The 19,214-nt window shown below is 39.6% G+C and overlaps 1 protein-coding gene across 1 annotated transcript in view; it reads left to right on the top strand.

The window, feature by feature from the left end:
• The first annotated feature begins 289 nt into the window (after positions 1-289).
• Positions 290-19,214, top strand: part of LOC134572300 (cytochrome P450 2G1-like) — a 43,527-nt gene continuing 24,602 nt past the window's right edge. Inside the window, exons 1-4 of the mRNA XM_063431182.1 lie at positions 290-469; positions 10,398-10,560; positions 10,912-11,061; positions 12,254-12,414. Of these exons, the coding sequence (XP_063287252.1) occupies positions 290-469; positions 10,398-10,560; positions 10,912-11,061; positions 12,254-12,414 (654 nt within the window). The remainder of the gene's footprint in view (positions 470-10,397; positions 10,561-10,911; positions 11,062-12,253; positions 12,415-19,214) is intronic.

The raw sequence follows: 19,214 nt of genomic DNA, 5'->3' as shown, positions 1-19,214 counted from the left end.
AGATTTTAAAAATATATGCGGTTAAAACGACAAAATATCGAGTAGGTGTATAACTCAGCCAAACCACTTGCAATAAGTCAAGTTCGAGATGCAACAATGTCTACAATCTGTTTGTATGGCTGTAGAAAGATAGCAAATTATTGTCTACATAAGATAAATGTTTACCTTGTATAATTTACAGCTTTACCCACTTAGTACAACATGTACTTTTAAAGAGTCATTGACTGTTTGGAGAGCATCCAACAGTGAAGGATATAAAATGAGCAGCAACATTCTTTGTCCCATAAACATGGACTTCACCTGGTTTGTAACCTCTCTCCTGGCCATGCTGGTCTCGTGCCTTCTCCTCTACTCAGCATGGAATAAAGTGTATCGAAAACGGAACCTACCCCCAGGTCCCACTCCACTTCCTCTGGTGGGAAATATTTTTCACGTGGAAAGAGGAGAAATGGTGAAATCGTTATTAGAGGTAATACTTGAAACCAAGGGTAGTATTAAATAAAAACGTTGGCCTTAAATTTAAAATGTACTTTGGATTCTTACTTTAGTGAATCATTCTGTTTATATTTCAAGTTAAGACAGTTTCATGAATAGTTGTTGGGGCAGGGCGCACCCAAGAGGTTTGCCTTGATGTTGACAGAAGTACTTATCTCGAGTTCTGGTTAATGCATGTTTTTAGCTTTGTTTTATAGAAACATTTTGGAATTTTTGCAGAAGCAGAATTATTCTGGTTCATTTCGTTTTCTTGATTTAGCATACAGGCAGTGATGAAAAAGACAAATAATGTTACAACTATAAAGAATAGGTGAGAAAGGTTTACAATAGTCCGATTTAAAAAAAAAAAATATTGAAGCGCAGAAAAAAAAAAGTAATCTCACTGAGGTATTATTCAGTAGCCAAAATGTGTTAACTAATATATATATATATATATATATATATATATATATATATATATATATATATATATATATATATATATATATATATATATATATATAAATATATATATATATATATATATAGGTGCAGATTTGCCAGAATGTATTATATACATAATAAGTTCTGATTAAAAAATGACAAATCTGTACCTTTAAAGAATAAAATTCACATGTCGGTGTGTTTTTTTGTAATGAAATATTGTTTTTGCACTATGACTTATGACTATGGGATACTGAAAATTTGCAAACAAAGATTGAAACAGCCCAATTCACAAAGGATTAAGGCGTGATTTACCCACCTGCAAAACAAACAGAACATTCTGAAATGTAATTTAATACGAGTTCATTGTGCAGAAGATTATTTAATTGTGGCTCACTAAAGATTTGTGTATGAATACATGGGAACACCATTGAGTGAACTAAGGAGAACAAAAGATAATGTCACATAGTCAGGGTCCCTCCCTGCTATTAGTTTTGTTAATGCCCTCTTTCCCGATACACTCCATATAACTTAAAAAAGGATAGAAAAGGATATATATAATAATTTTCCGTCGCCTTGTCCTGACATCTGCTCATTCCCGAGCTCACAACTCTCATCTGCAGGATTTTCCAAGGGCTGCCCGTTTCTATGCAATTTCTTCCTTGTCCCATCACACTCTCCCCTAGACTCCAGTCCTTTAAGATGTTGCTGAAAACACAACTTTTTAGTAAATCCAACCATCTTCCTGGGTGATGCTTCTCTCAATACTCAGTTCCCTCGCCTCCAAAGCCCAGGCTCACTCTCTCCTTCCATTGCTCACTTTCTCGACATAGGCATCTTATATTAAGCCACGTGGGGCTCAATTTAATATTGTTGGATAAGCTTTCCAAATAAATTAAAGGAACACTATAGCGATAGGAATACACACATGTAGTCTTGTCATTATAGCTGGGAAAACACAGTTAAGGCCCCCCTGGTCCATCTGTTAGAAAAGTAAAAGGTGATTTTGCTTACCTTTTTCCTGCACCACATGGGATTCCTAGTGGCTGGCACTGGGGAAAATATTTACATAAGACACACAGTGCTGGGACTGGGGAAACATTTCCAGAAGGCACACACAGTGCTGGGACTGGGGGGAACATTTCCAGAAGGCGCACACAGTGCTGGGACTGGGGGAAACATTAACAGAAGATGCAGTGTGCTAGGACTGGGAGAAATATTTTTTAGAAGACACGCAGTGCTGGGTTTGGGCAACATTTCCTGAGGCACACACAGTGCTGGGTCTGGGGGAAAAACTTTCAGAAGGCACACAATGTTGGGTCTGGGGGAAGCATTTCAAGATATAAACACAGTGCTGGGGTGTTTATGACTGCAGTTGGGTTTCATCATCTGGGGTTTTGTAGCGGTGATGAAACCCAATTGCAGCGGAACAGCACTGCCTTACAATCACGACCCTCAGGAGCACCTGGAAGTGGGTACAGGGTCTTGAAAGATCTGTGGTGGCACAGAGGTCTTTAATGGAAGCCAAGTGAGGTATCCAAGAGGGGAAGCAGGAGGCGTAGTCGATCAATCCGGGATCAGGTCAGGCATCAGGCAAGGGTAGATTATAACTTAGCCAAGGATCAGGAACCAAAAAGACAAGTAGGGAATTAGGACAATAAGCAGGTATATAAGAGCAAGGAAAATAACAAAGCACTGACTGGACCTCGTGCCTCGGTGGTAAGAGTGGGAAAAGGAGATGCCGCAGCCCCGGAAGAGGGGACTTGGAGAACGGCGACCGCCGCCATTCTGCCGCGAGGACACCGCGGGCACCCAGCAGCAGGTAAGTGACCAGCTCTGCCGTGTCACTGGGGAAAACATTTCCAGAAGCTACACGGTGCCGGGTCTGGGAGAACATTTCCAGAAGACACACAGTGCTGACACTAGGGGAAACATTTTAGGAAGACACACAGTACTGAGACTGGGGGAAACATTTCCAGTAAGCACACAGTGCTGGGACTAGGGGAAACATTTTAGGAAGACACACAGTACTGGGACTGGGGGAAACATTTCCAGTAAGCACACAGTGCTGGGACTGGGAAAACATTTTCATAAGACATACAATGCTGGGTCTGGGAGACACATGTCCACAAGACACACAGTGCTGGGTCTAGTGATAAAATTTTCAGAAGGCAAAAACAATGCTGTTACTGGGGAAAACCTTTCCAGAAGGCACAAACAATGCTGGAGTTTGTGGAACACATTTTTTATCAGACACATACAGATCTGACATGAGGGAGACATATCTGGGTTAAAGGGACACTCTGGACCTCTAAAGCACATGTGTGAAGAGCGTGCCCTATTTTTTAATTTTACAAAAAGTGCATTTTTCAATATAAATTAAATAACAAATTAATAATAAATAATTGTTACACCTCTGGCAGTCAATCAGACAACTGGTCCAGTTACTTCCTGGTTTGTTTAGCTCAGTGGAGATAAAATCAAGAGGCAGCAATTACCTAGAGCACCTGCCTTGCTCTTTCTCTCATTGAACTGCATTGGGAAGCTTGTGATTGGACAGCCACGGAAAATCTGGGCGGGGTTAGAAGGGGAGAGCTTGCCAAGATATTTTTATATAAAACACCAAAGAAAAAAATGAATAATTAAATTCATGAATGTTTTTATTTGAAGTCTATCTACTACACAGTGATTTTTCTTGCTTTAAAGTGGCCCAGTGCCCTAGGCAGGATGTCCGATTTGTGCTACCTGCAAGAGCTGTGTGCTCTGTTTTTGTGAATGCTGTGTTTAATTTTTGAGTGTTATATGTATGTGGGGAAGACTGAGTCTTGTGTCTCATGATACACTCTCTCAGAGTACCTAAAAAACAATAACAACAAAACATAGCGTATACTGGCAAAATACAAGTGAGTGTAGATGAATAATATGTTCAACTCACAGATTCCAGAGCCGTACCAGGCTCTGTATAGAAAGCCCCAAGGTGCCTAAGCAGGCTAAAATGAATGACCGTGGACCACTGGAATCAGATGGATCATGGAGATATGAGGAGCCACAGCAGCAAATGGATAAATTGAATAATAAATGTATTCAGTAAAAACTATTTCAGGGCCCAATTTTTTAATCCATTTTTCCCAGTATGTGTAGTGATGGCCCTTATTTGGTACAAAATTAGTGATGGCCCTTTCCATTTTACATTGAATAATGCTTTGAGCATGGATCTTATACTTGGAGTCAGCTCAACCCTTGTTTTGAGTAAAACTGATAAATATTGGTTTAGCGTATCCCATAATAGGTCTAATTTTCGGGCAATCCCACCAAATATGTTTGAAGTCTGCAGTTAATTCATTGCATCTCCAGCAATTTGGTGGGGCTGTAAGATACATTATTGCTATTTTTCACGGGGTACTATACCATCTGTTTAGTATTTTATAATGGGTTTCGTGTATATTTAGACAATGACAGACTTTATATATCGTATTACGGGAGTTGTTCCATTCTTTCACAGTTATATCTTTTGCCAGGTCTTGATTCCATTTAATAATTGCTGGGGGAATTGATTTACTCTGAGTCTTGTAAATAATTTTTGGGCACTTATTTGCCAGGTGGGTATAGTCTGACTGCTCGTATAAGTCTGAGAGAAGCTTAACTGGTGGATCTAGAGGGTTATATCTTAAAAATGTGTTTAAAAAGGATTTTACCCTAATATAAATGAACCAATCATTAGGAGGTATATTATATTCAGTTTGGAGTTGTTCGTACGATTTTACTCTATTTCCTTTCATGAGATTAGATATTTTTTATACCTTGCATGGTCCGGATTTCTAAATTTATATCTGTCATTATATCTGCCAGTATACTTAAGTTTATACTGGGGATTTACTTATTTTCTAACCCAATTTTTTTTTTTTTAAAAATAGAGACCAGGTGGGAAAAATTTGTTGGACTGTCATCGATTTTGAATTTGTAATACAATGATGTGTTTCTTTATCCATTCACCATAGGAGAGTTCTATAGTCCCTGTCTCCCGAGGTCAGAATCTGTTCACTTTTGTACCAGTTTTCATTTACAGAGTCTTCCTTATTTATCACTAAGACATGCGCTAATAAATTAGCTTGTGCAATGTCTTGGATAATTGGAATACTGATATCTCCTTCATCTTTTTTCCTAGACATAATATCTTTTTTAATTCTGTTTTTTTTGCCTGCCCAGATAAATTTAGTAAATAATGTTTGAATTAATTCTAACCAACTGTCTGGGATCTTAATAGGAATCATTCTCATAATATATGAGAATTTTGGTACAATATATGCTTTTAATGTATTTATTTTCCATGACCAGGAGATTTCCAGAGTTTTCCATTTCTTTAAGTTAAAATGTGTTTCTTTAATTCAGGGAAGGATATTATTCTCTAACCATTTCTTTGGGTTTTTGGAAATTTTTATACCCAAATAAATTTGAACTTGTTTAAATCCATGTTTTTTTTCTATACTATCAATATTATTTTGAGATGTATTTAAATATAGCGCTGTAGATTTCTCGTTATTTATCTTATAATTAGAGAAGTTGCTATAATTTCTGATAGTATCAGCAAATTGGTCAATGGAGTCCTCAGGTTTCTGGATAGTTATCAGTACATCATCAGCATATAACTTGATTTTTTGGTTATTACCTTCTCCAAGTCCTTTAATTCCATGATTAGATCTTATATCTACTGCCAGGGATTCAATCAAAAATCTATTCAGTAATGATGATAAAGGACATCCCTGGCGTGTACCATTTGAAATTCCAAACCATTTAGACTTAATTCCAGGACCACAGTTCTACCTTGGGGATCATTGTATAAAGCCATTATAGCACTAAGTATCTCACCTGTGAGATTTATCTTATTTTATTTATATCTCTTGCCAGTTTGATACTTAAATACGGCATTTCTTTACTTATCCAGGTGAAATTATATTTTGCTTTAATAATTTCTTTTGATGTTTTATCAATGTTCAGATCCATAATTGTGATTTTGTCTATATTGATCTTGCAGTTTGCTACTTGTGAGTATTCCCTTATTTATTTCATCAAATGTTCTAATGATTTGATTGGATCTAAAATTGTTATTAAAATGTCGTCCGCATATAGATTGATTTTTAATTAATTTCCCTTACAACCAAATCCTATAATATCCGCATTTTTTCTTATTTTATTTGCAAAGCTTTCATTGGTGATAATATAGAGCAGTGGAGATAGAGGGCAACCTTGTCTGGTCCCATTGCTAAGAGTAAACCAACTAGAACATAGGTTAGGGCCAACTATTCTTGCTGAGGGAAGAGTATATAATGCGATAATGGCGTGATGCATCCAGCCCTGAATCCCATAGTAATGTAATGTATGATTCATAAAGTTCCAGCTGACCCTGTTGAAGGCTTTCTTAGCATCTATCGACAGGGTTAGTGAAGGTATGTTTTTCCTTATAGCTGAATCTATAATAATAATCATTCTTCTTGTGTTATAAGAGGAACATCTTAATGGAACAAACCCAATTTGATCTGGATGGATTATAATCTTTAATATGGATTTTAGTCTGTAGTATAATATTGCCGAAAATATTTCAACATCACCATTTAGTAATGAGATTGGTCGGTAATTTTCTACTATCGAAGGGTTTTTGCCTTGTTTGAGAATTGGTAGCAAGTTGGCTTGCAGCATTTCTGGGGGAAAAGCCCCTTGTATTACAATGTGATTAAATGTCGCCAATAGCTGTTCTAGTAGCTGTTCTTTAAATGATTTGTAAAACATATTGCTGAAAACATCTGGGCCTGGTGTTTTTTCATCTTATCTATTTCTCTTAAAATTTTAAGTTTGGTTATTGGACAGTTTAATTCCACTCTTTGTGAATCTGTTGTTTTATTTAAATTTGATTTCCGTATATAATCTTCTATTTTATATTTATCTGTTGTTTCTGTGAGGTTATATAAGGAACTATAATAATCGCTAAAGCATTGCCCTATTTGTTCTAGTGTCATAAATGTCTCATTATTTTTAACTATCTTTATAATACGACTAAGTTTTCCTTTATTCTTTAATTGAGCAGTAAGTGATTTATCTGCCCTTTTCCCTTTACTATAGTATTTTACTTTTAAATTTTCTAGATTTAATGTTATTTTTTCCATTAATTTCTGATTTATTAATCTTTGTATCTCAATAAGTTATTTTTGATGTCTACTTTATTTATTGGACCTTGCCACTTGGTTTAGTCTGATACATAATTTTGATAAGCTTTCCCCTTTTTTCTTTTGATCTTGACTATTCAAATTTATAAGATGTCCTCTCATTGCTGATTTGAATGCACACCAGTTCCCAATGTAAGAAGTTTCTTTTGGGTCGTTTTCCAAAAAATAGCATTGGATTCTTTCTTTAATTGATTTAACATTAGAAATATTGTATAACAAATAATCGCTTATACGCCATGTACTTTTATTTTTTACTTGCAACAGTTTTTTGGATATCCCAAATTAGGATAACATGATCTGACCAGGTATTGTTTTTCATATCAATTTTATTAATATTTTCCGGCAATTGTAAGTTTCCCCAGAGCATATCTATCCTTGAATGTGAGAGATGAACTCTTGAGAAATAGGTGTAATCTCTCAAATCTGGGTGTAATACTCGCCATATATCAAACAGGTCGTTACTATTTATCATGTTTGATAATAATCTGGCCTGTTTGCATATTGTTGTATCTGGTTTGTGTCACCTTGCTTGTTTTTTGTCCAAGGTTGGATCCAAAATACTATTAAAATCACCCGCTATAATCAAAAATTCAAATTTAATGTGTTCTAGAATATCAAAGATTTTCTTTAGAGTCAAAACTGGAATTATGTTCGGTAGATACAAATTAACCAGTGTGTATTCAACGTTATCAATTTTACTTGTGAGAATGAGACATCTCCCCTCCGGGTCAATGACTTGATGTAGAATCTCAACTTGGAGCTCATTTGAGAATATAATTACAAACCCACATTTTTTAAAAAATATTTTTTAGAGGAACATATCGTAATTGGGTATTTTTTTACCTCCAAAATATATGTTATCTTGTTGCCAATATGTTTATTAATTTTTTTTTCTAATGTTATTTTTGTGTTCTAAAAGACGCTCTTTTAGCTTTCTACAAGTTCTACATACACTGTGAAATGAAAAATTTTATATACTTGCTCCACTGTCCTTGTGGGAAGCAGTATGTGGGCCGAACTTGTAGAAAGCTAAAAGAGCATATTTTAGACACAAAATAAAATAACATTTTAATAAACATATAGTCCCCATCCATTGTAACACATGTGCTAAATTTAGTAGGAAAGTTCTTTATTGTGTAGGTCTGGGAGAAATAGAAATTATTGATGAGCTGGATACATAATGAAAAAATTAGCACAACGTGAAATTTATTGGATTAACACATTAAAAACCCTCCAACCAGAGGGACTAAATGTGGACATAGATCTGTGGTGCATTTTAGAGTAGTCCTTTTCCTTTCCCCCTTTTCTTTTCTGTTAGCTTTTTTTTATCTTCATTTGTGAAGAAACTTTTGTGTTATAAAATTTTATCCAGTTTATGATCCTTTTTTATATTATCATGTATGGAACAAATCTGTATGGGAATTTATTTGAATCTTTTTTTTTATATAACAAAATTTGTTTAGAATTTTTTTTTTATATATTTTTGCTCTAACTGCATAGTGAATAGAAGTACTGAGTGCTTAATTATCAATATTGATCTATCCCTAACAGGATTGCTTCATTAATTTATATATTTTAAAATTTGGTGTTTAATATATTAGTTTAAGTACTCTTTATGTAAACCGTCATTAGAAGTCATTAACTTTTTTTCCCCCCTTACAATATGTTTCGCCCGCCCATCCACCCATTTCAAGAACTCTTTCTATAATATATCGGACTCCCCTGAAATGGAACGCATGGTGAAACTCCGGCGGACATAATGACAATGTTGAAACGCATGTGTGGAATGCATGACGTAATCGCGCCCGGGACGTGATGACGCCGGACGGACAGAACCAGGAAGTAATCATATGAAGATCGAGATCAGCCAGAGAAGAATGAAGGAACCTATAGGAAGAAGATTTTAACTGATTGTGGGGTGTATATATGTGGAAGGAAGGGGAGGGAGATTTTTTATGCACTTTGTACCTATCTTCAATTGAGAAGCAGTCCCTGAGGAAGTCCTTAATAGGGATGATAGGCATAGGACTTGATTTAATCTTGTAAATCTCTTGATGCCAGTTGTCTTTTACTTCTGTGAAAGTAAATACATTTTGCATTGTGCACTTTATCTATATAGTTATCTTATGTGGCTGCACTTTATCTATTTTACATGAATGAGACCTACATCAATAAAATCCAGGAATTGAGAAGATATATATCCAAAGATTTTTGAAGGCTCTTTATTTGGATCCAAAGTGTGAGTGGCCAATTGGCAACTAAATATACACCAAATTAGGTTACACAGTTTTGCACTATGTTGTACCATAGATGGAAGAAAGGCAAGCAGTGACACGTTGCAGGATGGCAGAGGAGAGGTCCGGGGAGGAGAGATATTTGGGTGTCATCAGGGTACAGGTGGTAGTGGAATTCAAAAGAGGTAATACGTTTGCCAAGAAAGGCAGTATAAAGAAAAAATAGAAGGGGACCAAGGACAGAGCCTTGGGGGACTCCAACCGAGACAGGACGAGGGGAGGAGGTATCATTAGAAAAGGAGACACTGAATGAGCTTTGGGAGAGATAACATGAAAACAAAGAGAGGACAGAGTCACAGAAACCTAGTGATTGAAGAGTTTGAAGAAAGAGAGCATGATCAATGGTGTAAAGGCAGCAGAGAGGTCAAGAAGAATTAGTATGGAGTAGTGGTCTTTGGATTTAACTGCGATTAGGTCGTTCGTAGCTTTGATAAGAGCAGTCTCAGTAGACTGGAGGGGGCAGAAGCCAGATTAAAAGATTAAAGAGGGTCAAGGAGAGAGTTGGAATTGAGGAAGTGAGATATATGGATAAAGACAAGTCCTTCCAGAAGCTTCGAGGAAAAAGGGAGCAGGGATATGGAACAATAGTTAGAGGGGGAGGGCGGGTCAAGAGATGTTTTTTTCAGGATAGGTACTACAGTGGCATGTTTCAGGTCAGCAGGGACAACGTCAGAAGAGAGAGAGCAGTTGTAGATGTGTGTTAAGGAAGGCACAAGATAGGGGGGATAGAGATCTGATAACGTGAGATGGGACAGGATCGAGCGGGCATATATTTTTTGATATTTAATGTATCGAGAAGCAAAAATCATTTTAAAAGCTTGTCCAAAAATAATAGTTTATTAGTAGTCAATTAGGAACTCAATCATCTATGCTGAAAACATTCAGACTAATGGGTTATTTCTCAATATGGTAATGATAGTTCAAGGTTTATTTCTTATTTGACTGAATTGTTCCGATTTCATTACAGTTTGGTGAAAAGTATGGGCCTGTTTATACCCTATATTTTGGTTCTAACCCGGTGATCATTCTATGTGGGTACCAGGCAGTGAAAGAAGCCCTTTTTGATCAAGGGGAAGATTTTGGAGGACGAGGGAAGCTTCCCACGATTGATCAATATATGCAGGGATATGGTAAGTTTTCATGCGCCTTTTTAGTTGAGTTATATACTGCTTGTTACCGCCAACAATTCTTATTAACTCAATTTTTGTACTTGTTATAGTATACTATTATTTGATAGATATATATGTGATACAATACTTAGAATTTTAAAAGGGCAAACCAAAAAGAACGTCTCCCAGCATAATTTTAATCCCTCATTTAGAGTTCATCTTACAGTATTCAAAAGATGTACAGGATATTGTGAAAACTGTATGTTATGGAATCAATTAGTTTCCTTTTTAACCATTTCTTCATACCTTTTTTAGAATCCTTCTATTAGATGGTAGAAACTGACTGTTATACAAAATATTTTGCTGTTGCAGGAGTTGGTTTCAGCAATGGCGAAATATGGAGACAGCTACGTCGCTTTTCCTTGACAACCTTGAGAAATTTCGGCATGGGAAAAAAAAGCATTGAGGAGCGGATTCAAGAAGAAGTTCAGTTTTTGGTGTCTGAACTGAGGTCATATAAAGGTGAGCAATATGTATAAATGTATTTTGTTTGTTTTTTGTGTTGTAGCTTAATTTAATTTGAAGAGTTCCAAAACAAATGCAAAATAAAACAACCACCACCAAAAGAAAATTACAAAAGTATGGAAACAGAATCCATCAAAAAACATTTGTAGTTAACTTAGTTCAAATTAATTCAGATTTTTTTTTTTTTTTTTTTAGCACATTATTTTAACCCTTTAAGACCGGAGGGCGTACAAACACTGGGCAAAATTTGCATTTTTTGCATTTTTCACACACAAACAAATACTGTAGCCAGTATTTGTGACCAAATGGCTACTAAAAAAGACTGGATATACCCCATTTGCAATACCATGGGTTGTCTACTATTGCAAATGGTATGCCATTATGGGTGTACATTTTATTCCTGGGCTACCATACAGTCCCAAAGGCAACGTAACCAATTCGGCGAATTTCAATTTCAAATGTAACGTGCTATATTTGTCCCTGTAACTTCCCAAAACACCATAAAACCTGTACATAGGGGTACTGTTTTACATGTGAGACTTTGCTGAATACAAATGTGTGTATTTTATTGCAGTAAAAGCAAACAGTATTATGACATTGACAGTTAAAATGTCATGTAGAACTAAAAAAATAACAAAATTTCTTATTTTCTCCCAATTTTTTCATATTAAATTATGTTTCATAGCTAAATATTTGATATTAAATGAAAGCCTTGTTTCCCCTGAATAAAATGATATATAATAAGTGTGGGTTAATTTAATATGAAAGAGGTGAATTACCGTTGGACAGACATATAGCGCAAATGCCAGGTTTTGTTTACGTTTTGTTCTGTTCACAACGTGTACATTTGGCTCAGTCCTTAAGGAGTTAACAATATTATATTTGCTGATAAACAGGAAAGCATCCCATTGGAATGTTTCTTTTTACAAAAGGATAATTCATCAAACACTGAAATGTGAAGCATTTAAAAATAAATTTAAGCTTTTTGCCAAGAAATACAAAGCATTTTTAATTTTTTTTTGTTATTTTGGCATACATTTGGCAGTTATTTTGCCAGTTCCAGTCAGCTTAAACGTTATGGAATACACATGCACAGTTTATATGATGGATCTGTTTCTACTTCGTATCAAGACATCGACAACATGTAACGTGTCTGTGATATCCATTACACACTTTTTTGTAATTGCAGAGAAATCTATTGATCCAACCAACATCCTAGTCCAATCCGTCTCCAATGTTATCTGCTCCATAGTCTTTGGAAATCGGTTTGAATATGAAAACCAGAGCTTCCAAACACTCCTGGGCCTGTTTGCAGCTACATTTAAAGAAATGAGTAGCAGCTGGGGACAGGTATGAGGAAGCCATCGTTACTAACATTTAGACACGATATGTTAACCTGGTCGTAGAGATGAGACAATGGAAATGTTCTACCTTCTCCATAAAATGTTACAATCCAAAGACATACTGGTTGTTAGAATGAATGGAGAGGGTGAAAGGGACACTATATTCACCAGAACAACTACAGCTTATTAAATTTGTTCTGGTGAGTAGAATCATTACCTTCAGGCGTTTTGCTGTAAACACTGTCTTTTCAGAGAAAATGCAGTGTTTACATTACAGCCTAGTGATAACTTCACTAGCCAATCCTTAGATAGCTGTTAGAGATTAGTGATGTCGCAAACATAAAATTTTCAAACGGGCGAACCGGGCGAACTGCCATAGACTTCAATAGGCAGGCGAATTTTAAAACCCACAGGGACTCTTTCTGGCCACAATAGTGATGGAAAAGTTGTTTCAAGGGGACTAACACCTGGACTGTGGCATGCCGGAGGGGGATCCATGGCAAAACTCCCATGGAAAATTACATAGTTGATGCAAAGTCTGGTTTTAATCCATAAAGGGCATAAATCACCTAACATTCCTAAATTGTTTGGAATAACGTGCTTTAAAACATCAGGTATGATGTTGTATCGATCAGGTAGTGTAAGAGTTACGCCCGCTTCACAGTGACAAACCAAACTCCCCGTTTAACGCATCGCAAACAACCGCAAACAGTCCATTTGCACAACCGCAAACTCCCCATTTGCACAAGGTTAGATACCAAGCTAGCCATGTCCTTGTCCTCACTGATGTCATTGAAGGTCTCTTCCTCCACCCAGCCACGTACAACACCAAGGGTCCCCGAAAGGTGACAACAAGCCCCCTGTATTTTCTTTTTAAATGTACACTACTGTTACACCAGATATGAGTTGCACTGCTGTGACACTGTGCCCTGGCAGGCCCTGAAACGCACACGTGTGAAGGTAACTGACTGCTATTATTTCACAGTCAAATTTCTAGTTTGTTTTTTTAATGTACACTACTGTTACACCAGTGATTGGCCCACGTCATGCCTACACTCCCAAAACGTTCGTGTGTGGGGGTGCTGGAATGACGTGGGCCAATGGGAGCCTGAATCAACTTTTGGCTCCCACTGCCCCTTTAAGAGTGTGCTTGTGACTCGAGCCGTGCTCCTAGTGCCAGGCGGGCCACGTGACCGATCACTGCGGTCAGTGCACGCGGCTAAGTCAGAAGAGGAGATCAAGCCGCATGCAGCTCGTGTGGAGGCAGGAGTGATCCAGCCACGCGCGGCTCAAGCTTAGGAGCCAGGTCGGTCCCAGGATAAGGTAAATACAGCCACAACCACTTATCCCAATCACACGCCTTTCCTAACGTCCTATCCCATTAAAAGCATATTACCGCGTATTTAATAAAACAGATAGACCCCCTACTTCATCCAAGTTTCCGATCGATGGTTCGATATTCTGAGCCCTCTCTGATTTACTGTACATGACTATTCGATATTCCCACAAATTTTATATAGCATTTTATGTTTGTTTGAGACCACCTTAAAAATATTGGATATCGCAAAAATTCATGGTCACTATATACTTTCTCTACAAACCTCTAAAACGAACCAAACTACTCATCCATCCGCTATACCACTTTATCCCACCTAGAAGAAGTGCCCAGTTAAAATACTCTTGACTCTTACTTACCCACACTCAGTCATGCCACACACATTTCACCACTACTCTCACTGAATCCCTCTGACTACGGCTAAATTCATCTTCTACATCAGAACACTACTCCTAAGATTGGGTTGTATCCATGTCTCGGGTCTTTCATTTAGAATAGGGGCAGCTTCAGTCTCCTTCAACACTGACACTCCAGTGCATATTATTAAAAGATTGGGCAGATGGAAATCCTCAGTCTACAACCGATATATTCCTCATCCCGAGAAAGAAATGAGGAAAGCTTTTAAAAGTTTGGCTTTGTAAATTTGATGCAATAAGTGTGTTTTACTTTAATACCTTTTCACCCTCTTTGCATGAACCCGATTTACATATATTACTAATATGTTTCTGAACATGTATATTATATTATTCACTCACTCACTCACTCACTCTCTGGGCCGGCCTAAGACATCATGCTGTCTTTCAGTGTGTGTGTGTGTATGTCTGTCTGTCACTGTGTGTCTGTCTCTCAGTGTATGTCTGTCTGTCTGTCAGTGTGTGTGTATGTCTGTCTGTCAGTGTATGTCTGTCCGTGTGTGTGTGTGTGTGTGTATGTCTGTCTGTCAGTGTGTGTGTGTGTGTGTGTGTCTGTCAGTGTATGTCTGTCTGTCAGTGTGTATATGTCTGTCTGTCAGTGTGTGTGTGTGTGTGTGTGTCTGTCTGTCAGTGTTTGTTTGTGTGTGTCTGTCTGTCAGTGTGTGTATGTCTTTCAGTGTGTGTATGTCTGTCAGTGTGTGTATTTCTGTCTGTCAGTGTGTGTGTATTTCTGTCAGTGTGTGTGTATTTCTGTCAGTGGTCAGTGTGTGTGTATGTCTGTCAGTGTGTGTGTATTTCTGTCAGTGTATGTGTCTGTCTGTCTGTCAGTGTGTGTGTCTGTCTGTCAGTGTGTGTGTCTGTCTGTCTGTCAGTGTGTGTGTGTCTGTCTGTCTGTCTGTCAGTGTGTGTGTGTCTGTCTGTCTGTCAGTGTGTGTGTGTCTGTCTGTCTGTCTGTCTGGCAGTGTGTGTGTGTGTGAGTGTATATGTCTGTCAGTGTGTGTGTGTGTGTGTGTGTGTCTGTCTGTCAGTGTTTGTGTGTGTATGTGTCTGGCTGTCAGTGTGTGTGTATGTCTGTCAGTGTTTGTGTGTATATGTCTGTCTGTCAGTGTGTGTGTATATGTCTGTCTGTCAGTGTGTGTGTGTATATGTCTGTCAGTCAGTGTGTGTATGTGTGTGTGTGTGTGTCTGTCAGTGTGTGTGTATTTCTGTCTGTCAGTGTGTGTGTGTGTATGTGTCTCAGTGTGTGTGTGTATATGTCTGTCAGTGTGTGTGTGTGTGTGTATATATGTCTGTCTGTCAGTGTGTGTGTATGTATATGTCTGTCTGTATCATTGTGTATGTATGTCTCTATATGCCTCTCTGTTTCTTTATGCCTGTGTCTGTATTTCTGTGTGTGCCTGTGTCTGTATGAATGTATGTCTGTGTTTGCACGACAATGTACCTGTATGTGTAGATTGTATGACTGTGTTTGTTTGATTGTGTGCCTTTTATGACTGTGTGTCTGTATATCTTTGTGACTGTGTGACTGAATAATTATGTCTGTGTGCTTGTATGGTTGTGTGTCTGTATGTTTGCGTATTTGTGCATGTATGTATTTTTGCCTGTATCCATGTCTATGTGGGAGAAAAAGAGAGATAGATAGGGGCTGGGGGAAGAAAGAGACAGAAAGGGGCTGGCGGGGAAGTAAGAAATACATAAGAGGGGTTGTAGGAGACACACTAAAGGGCACAAAGGGGCCAAAGGGGTAAGACATTGAAGAGGTTGGATATGCAACACTAATGGGGGTAAGAAATTCAAAAGGGGTCTACAAAACACAGAGGTGAAGATGCATTGTTTATTTTTTGGGGGGAGGCGTGGGGTGGGGCGTCAAAATACATCTTCGCCTGTGTAGTCAAAAATCATAGCACCGGCCCTGATAATAAACACAGGTTACTGGCTATGGGGGGGATAATGTATAATAAACACAGGTTACTGGCTATGGCAGGATAATGTATAATAAACACAGGTTACTGGCTATGGGGGGATAATGTATAATAAACACAGGTTATTGGCTATGGGAGGATAATGTATAATAAACACAGGTTACTGGCTATGGAGGGGATAATCTATAATAAACACAGGTTACTGGCTATGGGAGGTATAATGTATAATAAACACAGGTTACTGGCTATGGGGGGATAATGTATAATAAACACAGGTTACTGGCTATGGGGGGTAATGTATAATAAACACAGGTTACTGGTTGTGGGGGATAATGTATAATAAACACAGGTTACTGGCTATGGGGGAGATAATGTATAATAAGCACAGGTTACTCGCTACGGGAGGATAATGTATAATAAACACAGATTACTGGCTATGGGGGGATAATGTATAATAAACACAGGTTACTGGCTATGGGAGGGATAATGTATAATAAACACAGGTTAATGGCTGTGGGAGGATAATGTATAATAAACACAGGTTACTGGCTATGGGGGATAATGTGTAATAAACACAGGTTACTGGCTATGGGGGGATAATGTGTGACGGAACCATCCGTCTGTCTGGTACTTTAGTGGATTCGACTATTTTAGGCCATCCGTCTAAAGCAGTGCTCCCCAACCTTTTTATCGCCGCGGACCGGTAAACATTTGATAATTTTTCCGTGGCCCGCTTGTTTTGATTTAATAAGACAAAAAAAAAAAAACAGTCACATATATTAAAAAAACACGCAGACACATACAGTCAGAAAATCACAAACACAGTCACATAAAGACATAGACTCAAAATTGTGTGTATGTGTGTGTGAGCGGTGCAGTGTGTATGTGAGGGTGGCAGTGTGTGTGAGAGTTGCAGTGTGTGTGTGTTTGGGGCGGTGTGTGTATGGGGGGCAGTGTTTGCAGGGCAGTGTGTGTAGTGTGTGTATGGGGCAGTGTTTGGGGGCAGTGTGTGTAGTGTGTGTATGGGGCAGTGTTTGTGGGGCAGTGTGTGTAGTGTGTGTATGGGGCAGTGTTTGCAGTGTGTGTATGGGGCAGTGTTTGGGGGCAGTGTGTGTATGGGGGCAGTGTGTGTAGTGTGTGTATGGGGGCAGTGTTTGGGGGCAGTGTGTGTAGTGTGTGTATGGGGGAGTGTTTGTGGGGCAGTGTGTGTAGTGTGTGTATGGGGCAGTGTTTGTGGGGCAGTGTGTGTAGTGTGTGTATGGGGGCAGTGTTTGCGGGGCAGTGTTTGTAGTGTGTGTATGGGGCAGTGTTTGTGGGGCAGTGTGTGTAGTGTGTGTATGGGGCAGTGTTTGTGGGGCTGGGTGTGTAGTGTGTGTATGGGGACAGTGTGTGTAGTGTGTGTATGGGGGCAGTGTGTGTAGTGTGTGTATGGGGCAGTGTTTGTGGGGCTGTGTGTGTATGGGGCGGTGTTTGTGGGGCAGTGTGTGTAGTGTGTGTATGGGGCAGTGTTTGTGGGGCTGTGTGTGTAGTGTGTGTATGGGGCAGTGTTTGTGGGGCAGTGTGTGTAGTGTGTGTATGGGGCAATGTTTGGGGGCAGTGTGTGTAGTGTGTGTATGGGGGCAGTGTGTGTAGTGTGTGTATGGGGCAGTGTTTGTGGGGCTGTGTGTGTAGTGTGTGTATGGGGCAGTGTTTGTGGGGCTGTGTGTGTAGTGTGTGTATGGGGCAATGTTTGGGGGCAGTGTGTGTAGTGTGTGTATGGGGGCAGTGTGTGTAGTGTGTGTATGGGGCAGTGTTTGTGGGGCTGTGTGTGTAGTGTGTGTATGGGGCAGTGTTTGTGGGGCTGTGTGTGTAGTGTGTGTATGGGGCAGTGTTTGGGGGCAGTGTGTGTAGTGTGTGTATGGGGGCAGTGTTTGTGGGGCTGTGTGTGTAGTGTGTGTATGGGGCAGTGTTTGTGGGGCTGTGTGTGTAGTGTGTGTATGGGGCAGTGTGTGTAGGGCTGTGTGTGTAGTGTGTGTATGGGGGCAGTGTGTGTATGGGGAGTAAGGAGGGTAGGGAGGCTTTTTTTTATTTATTTAATTAAAAATAATATATTGATGTCCCCCCTCCCTTCTTACCTTTACTGGGAGGAGGGGGGACATTTCTTAGTCCCTGGTGGTCCGGTGGGGATTCCCTGGTGGTCCGGTGGTGGTGAGATGAACTCTAGCCCAGTTACAGGGCTAGAGTTCACTCTCGCGAGATTTGGAGCGTTGCCGTGGTTACCGCGGCAACGCTCCAAATCTCGCGAGAGGAGGACCCGGAGGAGCTGCAGGTAAGAGCTCCTGGGTCCTCTCTCTCTCCCCTGCCGGCTGCCAGCACCGTGCCTGCGGACCGGGGAGGGAGATCTCTGATCTCCCCTCCGGTCCGCAGGCACATTGCAGGGCTGGCACTTGGGCAATGCCAGCCCTGCATTAGCCGGCAGGCTCGCACACCCCTGGGCGGCCCGGTACCGTTTGATCCACGGACCGGTACCGGTCCGCGGCCCGGGGGTTGGGGAACACTGGTCTAAAGGACTGATTTGTGATGTTATAAAGCATGTTTTACCGTTCCAGCCTGTTTTCCAGCCGTTCACCTCATTTCGCACGAACTCCATATCTAACATATGGGTGGCCGCCATTTTGGGACTTTTGCACGTGTTCGCGGCCATCTTGCGTGCGAACAGCGGTGTTTGCCTGTGAACGCGTGGAACTAAAAACGGATACCCAAACAGGCGAACACCGCTGAGACCTCCATACACCCAGAAGTTCGTGTTGGAACTACCGAACGACGAGCCATTCGGTAGTTACTTGTAATCGGCTATGGGGAATCCAGCGAACTCGGAGATAGTTGTGGATGATGAGGATTTCGTATGATTTTAACCGGCGAACGGAGACCGACTGCAGGGCCAAAACTTATGGAACTCTTTTCGGCTAGAAGATCCGTGCAGTCGGTCAAAACTTCAATCATCCATAACTCCCGAACCCCTTAACCGAATGGGCTGGGATTTGGACAGAGTGTTCCCCTAACCAAGACCTTTCAAGCGGTGCTGGACTTAAAGGTGTACCCCCTGGTTTTGGGGTACATCCATAACTGGGGTAAATTATTGTACAGTATAATTGTG

The sequence above is a fragment of the Pelobates fuscus genome, chromosome 9 (genome assembly GCF_036172605.1).
Source record: "Pelobates fuscus isolate aPelFus1 chromosome 9, aPelFus1.pri, whole genome shotgun sequence".
NCBI lineage: Eukaryota > Metazoa > Chordata > Amphibia > Anura > Pelobatidae > Pelobates > Pelobates fuscus.
The sequence above is the reverse complement of the archived record's forward strand: the minus strand, read 5'-3'. Positions and strand labels throughout refer to the sequence as shown.